Source organism: Meleagris gallopavo, chromosome 5, assembly GCF_000146605.3.
Source record: "Meleagris gallopavo isolate NT-WF06-2002-E0010 breed Aviagen turkey brand Nicholas breeding stock chromosome 5, Turkey_5.1, whole genome shotgun sequence".
In the NCBI taxonomy this organism is placed as follows: domain Eukaryota; kingdom Metazoa; phylum Chordata; class Aves; order Galliformes; family Phasianidae; genus Meleagris; species Meleagris gallopavo.
The window spans coordinates 28,134,475-28,151,461 of record NC_015015.2 but is presented as its reverse complement, the minus strand read 5'-3'; the positions used below and the strand labels follow the sequence as shown (position 1 = coordinate 28,151,461).

At 36.8% G+C, this 16,987-nt stretch overlaps 1 protein-coding gene across 12 annotated transcripts in view; it reads left to right on the top strand.

The window, feature by feature from the left end:
- Window positions 1-16,987, top strand: part of GPHN (gephyrin) — a 227,754-nt gene that overhangs the window by 203,293 nt on the left and 7,474 nt on the right. For 7 of the 12 annotated variants that reach the window (XM_031553583.1, XM_031553579.1, XM_031553582.1 and 4 more), the window contains 2 exons: window positions 6,316-6,387; window positions 16,778-16,865. In XM_031553583.1, coding sequence (XP_031409443.1) covers window positions 6,316-6,387; window positions 16,778-16,865 — 160 coding nt within the window. The remainder of the gene's footprint in view (window positions 1-6,315; window positions 6,388-16,777; window positions 16,866-16,987) is intronic. The other 5 variants (XM_031553589.1, XM_031553587.1, XM_031553586.1 and 2 more) reach the window with 1 other exon arrangement.

The window sequence follows — 16,987 nt, the reverse complement described above, 5'->3', positions numbered from 1 at the left end:
TTACTTTTCTAGCATAAATATATGTTGTAACCCCTTTTTTACTTGTTGGATGAGAGCTGAAAAACAGCAAACATACGCATGCATCAAAGGGAGACAAGTGTTGCAGTTTTGCTTTCAGTTATGAGAGAGATTGATGCTTCTGAATTCTCCCTAATAAAGTCTCTGTGTCTTGAGATAATATTATCTTGGCCCTGTGGAGAAGGACCTAGGGGTCCTGGTGGACAAGAAGCTGGATGTGAGCCAGCAGTGTGTGATTGCAGCCCGGAAGGCCAACTGTATTCTGGGCTGCATTAAAAAAGGGGTGGCCAGCAGGGAGAGGGAGGTGATTGTCCCCCTCTACTCAGCTCTTGTGAGTCCCCATCTGGAGTACTGCATCCAGTCTTGGGGCCCCCGGTACAGGAAGGAGATGGAGCTCTTGGGGCGGGTCCAGCGGAGGGCCACTAAGATTATTAGGGGTCTGGAGCACCTCTCCTATGAGGACAGGTTGAGGGACCTGGGATTGTTTAGCTTGGAGAAGAGAAGGCCCCAGGGAGACCTCATTGTAGCCTTCCAGTACTTGAAGGGAGTGTATAAGCAGGACGGGAACTTACTTTTTACGAGGATGGATGGTGATAGGACAAGGGGGAATAATTTTAAACTGAGACAAGGGAGATTTAGGTTAGATATTAGGAGGAAGTTTTTCACGCAGAGGGTGGTGACACAGTGGAACAGGTTTCCCAAGGAGGTTGTGGATGCCCCATTCCTGGAGGCATTCAAGGCCAGGTTGGATGTGGCTGCAGGCAGCCTGGTCTGGTGATTGGCAACCCTGCCCATGGCAGAGGGTTGAAACTAGATGATCTTTGAGGTCCTTTTCCACCCAGGCCATTCTGTGATTCTATGAAATGTAATAAGAGATTCTTTTTAAGCTTTCAGTTTCATGCTTGGGGGGTCATTTCTACAGAGGTAGTTACTTTTAGTTCAGAGAATAGAAGTAGTGAGCCTCCAATTCTAGAGTGATTTTGAAATTTGTAGTAAGTTTTGAAAGAAGAATTTGTTACTGTTGACTTAGTGAAGAATCCTCATCACCTGATATAAGGACCTTACAAGTCTTTCTCCTCCCTTTCTCACACCAACATACCTTGTTCATAAATTTACATCAAAACACATCTGCAATCAAATGTAAAATCTGATTACATAAATAAGTTTGATAACCAGTATAGTGTTATTTCATTAGATAGTGAAGTTACCAAGAGAGTGTTGTCTGTGTGGATATTTCAGTATATATCTTTCTGACTAACACGACTGCCTTGATGGAGTACCACAGCACTTGAAAAATGCAAGACACTTACCAAAGAGATCTTATGAAGGTTACAATTTTGATTTTTTTGGTTAGCATGTCTGTGGAAAAGATGAGTAAGCCTTTAGTGTCTGTTAAATGGTTTACAGGAGTTAAACCATAGATTATGTATGTTTGTATGTGCTCATGTATATGTGCAGTTTATTTTGTACATATTTACATATGTAAATAGAGAGTGAAAAAGAGGAAGACTCTATGCCTGCTATACGTACAGAACAGATGTGATAAAAACACTAGGAAACTATGAACTTCCTCAGAAGGAAAAATTAAAACTTGTAATACTTTCTTCAAAGTCCTCACCGTTATGTATTTCCCCCTTTCTCATATTTCGTTGTTGGGGCTTATATTTTTAGCACTTTTTTCTACTTCTTTTTCCTTGTACATTTTACATTGAGTAAATTTTTACATCTTTCAGGGAGCAGCACTTCCTATATACCGTAAGCACTGAAGCTAATAGGAAGCATAGTTGAGTATTATTATTGCCATAACAGGTCAATTTTCTAACAAGGTTGGAAATTCTGTCAGTCATATATAAGAAGCTAGTACTTAAGCATGAGAATTGTTTTGCATAGATAAAATTAGAGGTAAGTATTCCTATGTGTCATTTTAGCATATGAATCACTCAAAGATATTTATTTAAGAAAACAGCACATCCAGCTGAGGTGTGAACACAGTGACAGCTGCTTCACTGTGATACATGTGAACACATTCCAGCAGGGAATGTGAAAGGATGGAGGAGCACAGTACCTCCGCAGGTGGCTGCAGAACAGTTGTGTTCAACTTTAAAATGTCTTTGCATCTTAATTGTATGTTGTTATGTTTCAAACAGGCTACTCAAGTCACACTTCCATATTTTGTATTTTCAACTGTTAACCATTTTAACAGTTTCTGAGATTGTCATTGTTTCCATTCTCATAAATTGTATGTAGGACGCAGTATTTAAAATTAAAAACACAAGTCCAAAACACACAGATAAAATCTGCAGGTAAAATCATAAATGCAACCAGTAGGAGAAAAGAACAAACCTGGAAAATAGGTTTATAAGTAACATAGCAAAAGCTATGTTATATAGCTGAAGCTGTCTAAACGCCATTTTCTCTGTCTGTGGTCTTAACACATGAAAACCAAACTGTCTGAAGAACACACATCTCTGATTGTGTGAAATGGAAGATATTCCCACAGAACTACTACAAAAACAAAAAATATATGCAAAGTCAAAGAAGGGAGAACGCTTTTGATGTTGTTTTAGCTGCCGTACCTTGTGTCTTTGTCTGAATAACTTGTTAAAAGTTACAGATCAGCTGACCAGTTAAAACTGACACTCCAATGTACTTTTGTCTATTGTCTCATGTAGCAAGACCAGGTTAAAAAAGGCTTCTAATCTCATTTCCTTTTATTTGGTTCTGTGGAAACTATTGATAAAACAAGTGTTCATCTCAGTTCTGAGCTGTAGAGCTCTACTAATCCAATGATCAGGATATTTTTGTGTCTGCCTTTCATTTCTGGTCTTCGTGTCCACTGTTTATTTAAAACTGTTGTTTAGCCGTAGTAAAACCTGCTATAGAGTGGGCCTCAAGTTTAGAAAGCCATCTTCCATTTTGACCGTTTTCTATGAATGAGAGATTCATTTTACTCAATTTGCCAAAGAATTTTGATGACATTTGCAATGAATTCAGTTTCCTCGTATGTTTTTACCTTTGAGTTCATTTTTCCCTTCTCTGCATTCTTTTCTCTTTTTAAATTTGCTTATCATCTTTTCTCAGAGACATATTAATAACATTAGCTGCTTCCAGCCACATTTTCATTTATGGGCTTGTGATTGCACATTGGAGATAGGAAGAATATCTTCTTCATTCAGAAGAGAAATCTAGGAAATTCACTTTATCTGCTCAGTTGCTTTAGAAACAATTATAAAATCAGCAGTGTTTTTTATGTTGTGTGATAAATTGGCATATGAGAGCTCGTCTGCATTAGAAGTTATTGTTTTCTCATTTATATACCTCTCTTTTGTGATACAGTAGTTGACACAGAGCTCGTAAGTGGCTGGTAAACTCCTTAAAAATCACCTTTCTTGTTCTGATATTACTATATGATATTCCAAAATACAATCTTTGAAAGAGTGTCTTCATGTTTTGGAAGGTAACTAAGACCTGACTCATTCAAGAATATAGTCTGCTTGAGTCTGCTTGAGTTTTGTATCTGTCATCCATAAAGAAGTTTAAGTCTTTTCTAGTAGTGTGGGTTGCATGTAATTACCAGCATTATAATTCAGATGGAACATCTGGAGTCAGGGAGAGAAGAGAGAGAAATTGCTCTAAAATTTTGCATGCAATATTGATTTGACATATATCATTATATGAGTTAGGATATGAGTTATAGGCAGAATTAATTCAGACACAGTATCCTAGCTTCTTCTCTGCACCGGTTTAATGTCTTTCTTGGGTACAGTCAAATACGCTTTGAATTGAAGTATAGATGTGTTATAATTCTTAATTTGATTTAACAAAGGACTGCAAGGAAAGGTCTGTTGTAAAAAAGGAAGTAATTCAAGTATTGTAATTTTTTTTTTTTGCTGAATTGGCTTGAGTTCTAGATCTGCTCAAATGATGGTGTTACGAAGTGTGGTCATAGCCTAATGAATCTAGGGATGCTGACTAGTGTTTTGAAGGTAGTTCAGAAAGTAAGGTCTACTCTTTCATCTGTCAAAAGAATATTCTGTTTTTCAAGCATAAACATTTAATTCTGTCACAAATCTTAATAAGCAGTAGGGCAAACCTCAGATACTTTGTCATATGTAACAAGTAATGTCATCTAATTCACATATTAGAATCGGGAAGCACAAAGAAGCATCTGAGCCAAGCCATAAGTGAAAAAAAGAACTTCATAAAGTGGGCATTGTGAGCCCAGGGAATTTTCTTTACTGGTAGGAAACCACATTGTGTGACACAAAGTAAAATTTACCCTGTAGAAGTGACTAGTGCTAGGCTAATGCAAAACTGTGTGTCATTCTTGTAATTGTCCACAACGGAGTCCTGGGCTTCTTTCTGAATTAGCTTTTCTAGAGTGACAAGCCAATATTAGAGCATGACACTGGACAACAAATAGATAAAGAGGACAAAATACAGTGAAAGTCCTCCTATATTTGCAATTGAAAGAACTTGGAACTGTATTTATTGGAGAAAAATAAAACCAGTTGTAATTCACTGTGGCACTCAGGCACATCTATAGAGTCAGATGACCTTCTTGTAGAAGATCTTTGTGACTACTTAAGTATTATTTAGATTTCACAGCTTGCCAGAAAAATTTCTTGATGTTTGAAACTGCTTTCCATAATGATGATTAAAGCAAAAGCTGGGATTGCCTATGCAAGTCTTTTGTATATCACTTCCTGAGACACAGTGACCATATACCAAGAATGAAAGACTGACTTTGTTCTCTGACAATGAATAGATGAAGAAATGCTGAACTGAAGCCATTTCAGAAAATGGCTATCTTAGGAAATCCAACAGAAAGAGACTGACAACTAAACTTATAACCTGAATACTTTTAATATTTTTCCATGACTGCCCAACAACTTTAGTAAGCATCTGATCTGAGAGACCTTTTCTGTGATGACCTATGAGGAGAAACCAGGCATGGACTTACAAAGGTGAAAAAGAGGATTTCAGACTCCACGTTAATAATGTCAGTTTGTATCCTTAACAGTATAACATAGTACAGTCATATTGGCCCAGTCTTGTCTTCACACAAAGACAAATCACAGGATCTTTGTGTGCAAAAATGTTATTTTTGAAATGATAAATTGCAGCTTTTATGTGCAAGATCAGCTGAGCCTGAGATGGGGTCTGGGGGAAGTTTTTAAGGCTCCAATCTGCTGAAAATAAGAAAGGGCTCAGGGGTTGCACAATGGCACTTCATCACTGAGTTCATTTCAACCTTGAACATTTTATTTTCATTTTTTAATACTGATATACATAAATCGTCATGTCAATTTTATTATTTTACATTTTACATGTAATTGTCTAATATTTTGAGACAATTAGAGAAATATCAAAGTCCTTTACTGCATAGAGAATATAAAAGTGCTTGTCTTTATCAAAAGAGTATAGAGTATATATTTCAGGTACCTAAAAATGATTTCTTCCCAGTGAAACTGACTTAGAAGAGGTATATGTAAAAGGAAATGATGACTTCATAAGAATAGAAATTCATAGCAAAACATTGTTTCAAATGTAGTCCTAACTATATTTTTTAAAAGTCCTGTAACTTTTTAAATTTGGGATGTTTTTTTCTAATCTTGCCTCGTGGAGTAGAGTAGCTGGATATGGAGCTTCTCATTAATGAAGTGGCATCCCTACTGACCATGAAAATGTAAAAATAAGATAAATACAACCCCTTTTCCTTTGTAGTCAAGAAAGTGACATTTAATATGCCCTGAGACCATTTTCCAGAATAGGAAGCCAGAAAGCTCTCTGCATTGTAATTTAATATACCACAAAGTGCTATAGGTTTCTATTTGCACCAAATTTTCTTTACTCCATTTTCCATTTTAGGCAGGAACAAGTAAAATACTTTAGCAGGGCCCTTTTTCCGTTACCTATGATCCTCCTTCCTAAATGTCAGGCTCTTTAATGCTTCATTTTGTTTTGCCTCGAAGTAAAGAGTAAAGAAGTATCTCCATAGCTTCTGCAAGGAAAGATGAACTACAGTGTTGGCATACCCAGTAGACTCTAACTTTTCCATAACTTCACTCTTCATCCATGTGAGAATCCTGTCCAAACTATCACAGAACTGTGCTCCCTTATAGCCCTCTCACTGTGTTGGCTGGCCTCACAGGGATGAAGTATTTCCCATGATTATTTTGAATATTTAGAGCTACCAAGGGGGACACAGCTGGGCAGAGAGCATTACTTGCACCCCAGGAGCCTCTCTCCTTCCCAGGCTCTTTATTATACCCCTTCTGCTTCCTTTACCCTCAGGAAGCCAGATGTTTTTAAAGAAGAAGGGACACAGAGCTTCCAGAACTCTGCGGAGACAGGCCTACCAGATTGGTGAGCACCATTTTTAAAACACTTGGGACGTGGAGGCACATGCATGTTCACAGGCAGACTCGACTAGGTGTCTGTCAGTGCAGAGCTTTGAGCACAGATTTTACCAATGGTTGCCATAGAGGAGCAAGTGATATTTCATTCCGTCCGTTAAATGTTTATGCACCAGTGCATCCATGGCACCACAATGCTGATGGAATTAAATTTCTGTTAATAGCAAGAATGTTTACATTACTCATCAGTAGTAGGAGACACCTTTATCCTTAAAAACAGAGCAAATTAGGAATAAAACTGCTTGCAGCTATAGTGGAGTACAACTCTAGAAAAGTCACTGTTACGACTCTTCATTGCTTATTTTTCTGCATGCTTATTTTTCCATTACCATGCTGATCATCTCTAGAGCAGGCTAACTGGAATGTCTGAGAAATTTCTAAACAGTACACTATGAAGTTATATACTAGGTCTTATTAAGGGGCTGACAATAATACCTGTTAATTTACAGAATTTTATCTCCTATCAAAGGTAAGCCAAAGGGAGAGTAAACCATCTGTAATTTTCTCCATGAACAAAAATTTAAAATAGTTTCTATTGTTTGATCCATGTAGGAATTAAAAATGGGCAGAAAAGTAATGAAAAGCCTATTGAAGGCTAATAACTGAAAATTTCAGTCGTGAGGATTCTCACTGAGGTTAATTATCCTGTTTTTTATCAGAAAAGGTTGCAGAATTAAATTGTATGTATGTGTACAGTATGTATGCATGTTGTAAAAACAAGTTTCTGTACTTATTACTGAATCAATCTGTCATAGCCTTAGCCTTCAAAAGACTCGTTCTTGTTTAGCAATTGTTTGGTTATGCTGAAAACATATTGTCATAGATCTAGATCTTCCTCATTAAATTGACTATAGAGAACAGCTCACTAGCATCTTGTGCTGTATTCTGCATATCCCAGAAACTTAACTGCAATTAGCTTACAAGCACCTGTAGCTTTAAAACATTTTAATCTGATGTGTAGAACATGTCTGCCCTTATCAGAAGTGACTTGAAAGCTGGAATCTAACAGTAGCTGGTAAACTAGAAATTCCTTATACAATTCTGATCATGTATCATTACTAACAGCCTATCTAGAGGGCAGATACTAAATGAGTCTTTGCGTTCCTCTAAGCTGTGCTAGGCCAAATAAAAAATAAATAAATAAAAGCCCATTAAAAAAAAAATACCCTGCTTCTTGTAGCAGGAGCCAATGAAAAAATGTTCTTGTTTCTGAAGCAGGAGAAAACACTGTGGGCATTCTCTTACATGAAAAACATCTTTGTGCTTGAAAGAATATAGCCAAGTATTACAGATAGAAATGAAGTTGTAGTTTCTTCTGTTAACAGCTGTCAAAAAAAAAACCAGTTCATGTGAAACAAGATAAGTCTTTCTTCTGTTCCTTTTTTCCACTTAGATCTAATAAGCTATGTTTTATTCTTCTTTTAGAATTTGTATGTTTTAGTGTACAAAAATAACTGTCGTACTTCATATGACATTTCTTTAAAAACAAGTATTTGTTTTAAGACGTAGCTGACGACGAGGAAAACTTTTAAAAGGCCCTTTCATGTTGTCCCTGACCTGTGGGTTCCGGGTCAGTTTTCTCCTAAAGACAGACATTTTTCCACATGATTTTCCCAAGTTATGATTCTGCAAAAGGCAGTACTTTTCACAGAAAACCTTCATTTTGAGGCACTGTCTTTAGGGACTGCTTCTTTACCTATAGAAATAGAGTTGTGCCTACTGTAGTTCAAGGGCAATTACTCTAATTTACAGTGAGGATTAATTTAGCCCTTACACTCTTACTTAAAATTCAAGCTAAATCAAAATGGTAATAAGATAAGGAATTCCATGATAACTATGCCACCACGACACCGTGTGTCAGATATGTCTGCATAAGCAAATTCACATACTTCATGACTGCTCTGAGAGAGAAATAACTGCTAAACTGTATTCAGAGTCACCAGTGAATATCTGCAGTCATACCTACTGATGAGCAATGTCTTTGGCATTGATTATTGTATTGTGCAGTGTAATCTCCAGTCACATTATTTCAGCCTGACTAAATTGCTGAACATTTTCCACTCCAAAAGTAAAAATTTGTCAGTGAATCCATATAGACTAAGAAAGAAGATAAAATAGAAGTTACTGTCTTTAGTATTGAAATCCCATTCAACTTCCCAGAAAATCTAGTGAATTTCTGGTAAGTGTTGGAATTGAATCTCTAAGGTTCATTATCCTCAGCTAATAAAATAGCCAGGAATAACTTATTAATTAATGGAAACCAGCAGTTTGCAGATTCTTTCTTAACACACCACTCTGGACTTAGAGTGTTCAGATTCACTCTAAGCATCATGTTTTTGTCTTCTGACACTGGGGAAATAAGTATCCAGAACCAGTTGCCCTAAAAAAAATGGAATCCTTTAACATTTTAATTTACATCAAGACAGCATTCTACCAGCAGCAGCACCAAAGTGCTCACTGGCTAGTACAGTGGCATGGCACCTGAACACCAGCAGCTACTGTCAAAAATGTGTTCCTTTTCTTTCAGTCTTAATGAAAAATATCACTGTAGTTCACAAGCATTTGCAGATGAATATACACAAGCAGCAGACAAATGTGATACAGATCCAGCCATCAATGATGTAATGCTTTCATGTAGGAATGTGCTTCATAGTGCATAAGCATCTGGCTTGTACAATATGGGGCCTTTTCCTGTTATATCCCTACTCCTATTTCTCACATCTCTGGTCTTTTGTCACTCTGTCATACATACGACTGGGACCCTACTGAAACAGTCCATGAAAGCAGTGGAGTAAAGTACATGTCATCCAGATATATTTAACAGATCTTATGGTAACTTCAATAAAATAGTTGAGCACTTCTAACCAAAGTCTTTTTGAGTTTGCAAATGTAAACATGAAAAAGCTAATTCTGGGAAATTGTATTCTTATTTACAGCAGCATCAATTAGAGCAACAGTTAAAAGTGAAAAAGGTTCTTTTGTGGTGCTGTCAGATAAGAAAGCTTTCATAGTCAAGTTAGACAAGCCAAGCACTATGGTAGTAATTCCAGCTTTCCTAACAAGCTGGCTTATATTCTTCGGAAGAACATTTTGCATCTGCCCAAAATGTTCCAGAGAAATACCCCAGAAGGAAGAAGGAAGAAATGTTATGAGAATATGATGGAATACATAGAAAATATTGAAACAAATACAGTTCAAGAAGAGTTTCTGTATGTTCTAACATACATCATCAAAGTTGGATCAGCTTCTACTTTGGAAAGCCATACCAGTCAAAACACAGAATTCCTGTTACATTCAAAATATACTCTACAGAAGTTGGCTTTAACTGGCTACACTTAATGTGCTATCTGTTCACTGTCCTGTGTCCTGCAAATTACTGGTATATAAAATATTCTCAGCCATGAGGTGACAAGTGGGTAACAGATTTTGTCTTTATGCCCAGCTGCATCCATCTGTTCATTTTGAAATCTGTCACCTCAAGTGAATGAGCGCAAGAAGAAAAACGAGTTAATCATAAAGGATCAAATCTATATCTTGTGTTTCCTCAAACAGAAGTGACATTGATCTCCGAGTACAATAAGTACCCTTGGCTTTTTTTCACTTGTTAAATTCTTTGTTGTTTTGGAGGTGTTTCTTCCTTTTTTTTTTTTCTGATATAAAAGTAGAAACTTTATTGGGATCTTTGCACACAAAAACAATTTCTAGAAGTTCTTATCATTGTTAAATAATTTTGAGATATCACCCTTCTGAGAGATCTGTTTAACAGAAGAGAGACCTCAAGAGATGCAAAACTAACACAAGCCACTATGGCACATGGATTTTTGAAGTTTGTGGTCAGCTGCTGTAGAGGAGCAGTTGATCTACTTTTGTCTTCAGCATGATTGGTGTAGAGCCACTGCTAGCACTTCTGCTTTCACTCTGTATGCATAAATCTCTAGCTCCTCTGTATCTTTGAAGAGTCATGTTTAAAGAGGTGATTATTTCATCACATTAATGAAATGCATAAGATGCTTTCAAATGAAGTAAAACAGTAGGAAAGAAAAAAAAAAAGCTACTGCCTTAGTAATCACAATGAAACACTTCTGCATGCATCATGGTGCATTATGGTGCATGCATCTTTTTGCATGTCCACTCAACATATTTATAAAGCACCGTGTTTTAAGGTTGCATGCGTCAGTTTAGCAAGTAGACTTTCCCAAAAGATCTGGATTTATAAAAGCCTGGGCTGGTGTACAGAAGAGTATGACTATCAAAAATGTTTCTTTTAATCATCCAACCACAATAGCTGTATATAGCAAAATACAAGGACTGGAAATGACTGTCAGATAATGAGGTTGTTTTGAATGAATGAGATTACCGTGGCGAGAACTTGGTGGAAATGGTCCTGGAAATCAGCAGTGAACTACAGATTCTCCACTGTCACAGTGGCTTGCTAAGTCAGTTCTAACTAAATGCCCTGATTCAGTTTTGCAGGGTTCATACATTTGCAGCAGAGCGGTAGGTGATGCAGCTCACAATTTCTTGTTAATTTGTTTTCTGAATTAAATGATAAAACTGAACAATTTAATTGCACGTATCTCAAACTATTGGTGTTAAGGGTTGTATCAAAGAAGAGGTTGACAGATTTATAATTAATAACATAAAGTGCAACAACGGGATCAACAGAAATGAATTAACAGCATAGATTTTATTTGAAAGAGAAAATTATACTGTAATTTGGAGTACTTCAGAATGGCACTTAAAACAGAATTCTTTGGTCCTGACTGTACTGTAGTTATTTTCTGATAGAAAGGAAGAAAATCTTGTATATGGTTTATGTCTTTTTTAATGAGGTTTGTATCATTGTCTAGTTCAAGCTCTTAAGCTCTCATGTATCTTTTCAATTCAGTGACAGCTCAGTAATCAAGTGCTGCATAACAGTTTTCCACAAACTAGTTTGATTATCAGAATTTGTCTTGAATATCGAAGGTGCTCCTATTCTGGTACACCACTAGGCTTCAAAAGTTCACTTCAAATTAATGAAACCAAGTGGCATGTCAACTATAATGTCGTCTATATATTTACCAGATTCTACACATGCTGCTGCCACTATAACAGTTACCCTCCAATTAATTTCCAGATTGTACTATTCATCTGTTTTATAAAAGTGAATAAAGAGGGCAGGAAAATAGGAGTGGTAAAATAGAAGGTCTGTTTATCAATTGACACAATTAGTGGAGAGTATTAAGATATATTTAATAGTACATTAAGTTATATTTAATAGTACATGAGCTTTTATGTAAATCTTTGTCTGCAGTTTCAAAAATGTGTGTACATGGCCTGCTCTGAAAGTAAAGCCTCCTATTTTATGATGCTGACCCACTATGTCAGAGGCAGATGTTGGTGGTATGGCAGTAGAGGTTGAAATCTTCCACCAATATTCCATTACATTTTGTTGCTGTGAAACAGATGACAGCAGAGGGGCAGTCTGACCAAATGGTGTCTGACATGGAAGTGTGGATGAGGCAAAAGTGTTGCAATGAATTCCTCCATCTGGAAAAAAATGGCACACATTGACATCCATTGAAGCTTGCTGAACATTTTTGGATACCAAACAGTAGATCTGAGCACAGTTAGACAAGTTGCATTCTGGATGGCCATGCAGATTTTTATGAGAGCAGCATGCAGGTTCTTGTTTATTGCTGGCAAACATGCATAGGTAATGGTAGTCACTGTTGAAAAGTAGTATTTTGTAGCTGAGAATTTGCTGTATCGAGTAGTGTTATTGTGCTCTTTGTATTGTTGTAGTTAGGAGGCATTAATTTCAGAGCAACCTACAAACATTGCTCGTATACTTGTGCAGACACAATCTGCTCTAGATGGAGATTTCTTCCTTTTTTGAGAGACAATTTGGGTTTGTACTTACTTATCTGTATGAATAGTTTCATAAACTGCATGTCACTCTTATAGAACAATTTTCTTCATTGTATTTACAGAAGATGCTGGGATGTAATCTGAAGCACACAGAGTATAGTTTCTTTAATCAATTCCATCGTGTTAGAGAAGCGCACACTCTTCTCTAGCACAATGTCACTCCGACTTTGAAAATCACCAAATGAAACAGAAGAATTTAGCCATCTGGAAATGAGACTTCCCATCAAACCTCCTTTACACTGATTAAGGCATTCACTATTATATTTGAGCACCTGTTACAGTCCTGTCCAGGGGAAAAAAAATAAATAAATAATACAAGAATAGCACTTTCAGAAGACATTTCTAAGGATTTATTGTAGTAAATTAGACCATTAGTCTGGCTAATCCAGTATCCTGGCCCTAGCAATGGCCAGAGTTTCAAAAGAAATCTTCTGAATAGTGAGTATTACTTCTCAGCTTTGTGGTGATTTGTCACAAGCCCATTAGAACAATCTTGTCATGTTATGCTCAGATATCAAAACTATTTTTTCTGTTCTTCCAGAAGTTAATAGTCTTCAGTTTATTGCATTTCCGTCTCAATATGGAGAGCTGCTCATTTTTTATGCAACAAATGAAATAAGAAGTCAGATCTTTTTATCTAATTATCAGATATTTGTTAGTGTGCAATTTGAATGATAATTCTCTCCATTAACTCCACTAATGCAAGGAAAATGTTTGCTACTGTGTTGACTGAAGATTACTCCACTCAAGAGAGGGCCTTGTATTATTAACTGCAGAGAAAGTAAAAATACCAGCGTTGAGTAGGATATAAAGAAGGTTCAAGAGACTTAAGCGAGAAAACTGTGCCAAATACAGAAAAAGAGAGATGCCTCTTGTAAAGACAAGGGATGAAATTCTCCATATGTATTTTATGGGGGAAAAACAACAACAACAAAAAACTAGCATAATCATTCAGTTTATTATAATATTTCTTATCTTTCATTTGGAGGAATCCAGTTGAATTTGCAACAAACTAAAGAGGATATACAGTGCTGTAGGTTGGAAGTAGCAGTAGATTTTAGAAATGTTTTTACATGTGGTAAAGAAGGAGATCTATTGTACAGGACATTCTACTGGAAATGACAAAAAAAATTAAGTCCAGTAATCTTCACTTTTATATGGCATGTAATTTAAAAAAACCCTATGATTAACTACTCCAATGGTATGCTACTTTCATAAACAAAGCCTTCACCTGATTTGAGATTGGGCTTATACTGTTTTAGTTTCCTCCTTTGGTAAGTAATTTTATATTTTACAAATTTACAATTCAGAACATATTCAGTATATATGGAGCACTTCCATTCTATTTAACAGCAGTTAAATATAGACTTGTTTGCTTTATACTGTTCCTTTCACTGTTCTCAAACCACAACCAGAAGCAAGTACGCTTCCTACTTCAGAATTAGGATATCCTCAAACAAGTGGTCTTGCTTCCTATGAATAACCTTTAAATAATTAAGCAAGATCCAATGAAACAGCCTGGAGCAAACTCCAGATAAGATTCTCATCTGCATCACAATGTAGTGAGGAAACTAAACGTAAAACAGTCTTAACCTAAGACTAATGCCATGAGTATCTGGCTGTCACTGTGTTTAACGAAGGCCTATATCCACCCATATAAAGAATGTGTGTTCCCTGGAGCATACCAGCTTGCACCATCTTTGACAAGGATTAAGGAAGACTTGGATTATTGATAGATCTTTCCTATTACAAACTCTATAGTAATCTTAAGCAATATCTTACTGCATACAGAGTACTTCCTAGACCATCAGTATGAAACAATTGGTTCTGAACAGGACAACAACAGTAGCCAACAAGAGACTTGTTTTTTCTTATTGCCTTTGATAACTAGTGAAGATTTCTGCTGGTTTTCATGAAACAATCCTGAAATTTCAGTAAGGGCAGCTGAGAAAATGTTTCTGCTTCATAAAGAACAAAGAAGAAGATAGCTTTGTTTGAGTCTGTATGCTTTATGTTTCTCCCAAAGAAAATGGAGTTCAACCATTAATTTAAAGGCTAGTTAGAGCATCCAAGATATGCAGAAACCTAAAATAGCTTGCCATTTAACACACTATCCTGGAGTCGTCCCACGATGTGTGTAGTCACTTCTTCCTTTAAAAAATGGCAGTGTTTCATTATAGCTGACTGATTACAGCAAACACTGTAGCACTAGTAATTTGCCTTTCCTTCTACTGTAGCTTGTTGCCTACCTCTTAGAAAGAGATATACCTAAGGAGTGGATACATTAGCTTGCTCTACAAGTAATGTCTGCTATTTATTTTCGTGGAAACTTCAACAGGTACAAAGAGAATAATGCTATTTGATAAAGCAGATTCTAAGCTACAAAACACTCTTGTTCAACACAGTCTCTACCATTAGCTGTGCATTTTCAGCAGTGATGAACAAAAGCCTGCATGTTCCACTCCTCAAAATCTGCACTAGCGGAGGTGACCCACTGTCACTGCCACCACTGCTGAAACACACTGCCCACCATCTCACTGTGCTCACATCTACTGTTTGGGCTCCACAAATGTTCAGCAAGCATCAGTGAATGTCAGTGGTTGCCATTTTTTTCCAAATGGAGGAATTCACTGCCAGACCTTTGATTCATACACACTTCCACATTAGATACCATTTAGTCAAACTGTCCCTCTGCTGCCGTCTGTCTCACAGCAATAAAATGTAAGAGTATTGGTGGGAAGTTTCAACCCTGCTGCCATATTACTGATATCTGACATTGTAGGCTGACATCATAAAATAGGAGGCATTATTTTCAGAGCTTCCCTATTACATGGAAAAGCTATGCAGCATAATCACATGTGATGCCAATCGGAATGCTGCATAACTTACTGGAAATGATGGAGAAGAGGTTCTGAAGTCTTTCTGCCCGTAAGATGACAGAGGTGGAAAAAGCTTATGAGTTCTCTGGTGAATAGATTGAGTGTGCAGGTTTGCATGCACTTGAGTTACTTACTCAGTGAGAGAGTTATGCTTTTACCACATAAAATGTTGTGCATGCAGCACCATGCTAAGTACTGCATAAATCATATTTTAGCAAGGCATGGGCAAAGACAAGATGCTCAGAGGAAAGGCTTCCTCTGTCTGAAACCTATTGGAACACAGATTTTATTAGTCCCTCTGAAAGGTCAACCAGATCTTACACAGTATTTTTGGTTTTCCTGTTTCCAGTTCAGTCTCCAAAAGAACTGTGGTGATTCTATTTTGTATTGACATATAGCAGAAGTTAACCAAGTATAGCATACATGCCATTTGCAGCCTGAAAAGTCTTGATAACACATAAATGTAATTTATAATTGTAATGTGATAACTGAGACCTCGTATTCCAGATTAATTCCTTTGTACAGTCATTAGTATTACTGCCAGTTCTTTGAACATCATTCACATAAGGAATAGCCTCTCATAAAAACTGTTTTCAGGATCTGTGCTATTTGATGCTTTTGAAGGAACATGATATACAGTCCTAGCAATAGGTTAGCTTCTAGTCAGTTCACAAATGTTAAATGCAAAGTACACATTTAATGTCGTGTTGGTTTCCCTCAGCCTTCTTGTATAGTTTATGCTACAGAGTTTCTCCCCACATGCCTTTAAGCTTCCTGTTAGCACAGCACTCTTGCTAGATAGGTAATGGTAACTTGAAAACTACAATTTCAGTTTAGATTTTAAAAAAAGAGTTTTAAGACACTGAAAGTGTTGCAGTTAGTTTCTATCTTTCATCTTTACAATTATACTCTTCTTATGAAGAAACATGACAGATCTCTGCTTACTGTTTCTCATGAAGAATACATACTTGAACAAGATAGATTGTGGTTTTTCAAGATGAAGTAGATGTACAGCTGCCTTTGCTGCAGAGCCCTCAAGTGGAGGAGACAAACAAAGGATTTACTCCCACTTTGCACTGATGGAGGTTTGAAGTGGAGCCTTACCCCCATTTTTACACACATAAAATAAGTTAGGTAGTACTGCAGCCTGCTTGGTGGCCAGTAATTTTCATGGGTCAGGTCCCTCTGCATATACTGTCAGTTGACCTAAATCATCATTTGTACTGCTATCAGCTGTGCAAATGGCATGCTTTTATAGATTTGTATTGGTGTTCTTCAATCCCAACCTAGGCTATCCTATTCATTATACAAAGCTCTTAGGTAGAAAGAGGGCAACCTTTGTGGTGTCTGCTTAATACAGCTGTGGTTCATGAGCTGAATAGAGCAGTGTGGAGTCTTCAGAAGTATAAGATCTCAGTATTATCCTAGTTATGTTTCCTTTTTAAAGTGGGTGTGTGTATATACACCTATATCTGTGCAAAGAGATGCTTACACTGTAACTCATAGTAGCTGCGTGCCACTAATCTGCTTACCTCTTCTTTTCTGTAGCCCAGATGATTTACTGAATGCACTGAATGAAGGTATCAGCCGTGCTGATGTGATCATTACATCAGGAGGCGTGTCTATGGGAGAAAAGGTATGCTAAATTTAAGTATGACTTACTATAATATTTCTAAGAATTTCAAACCAGAGTCTGTCATCAGAGCTTCTGCTTTTGTATTAAAGTTTTCTAAAAAGGGGTCATTTTCTTTTTTTTTT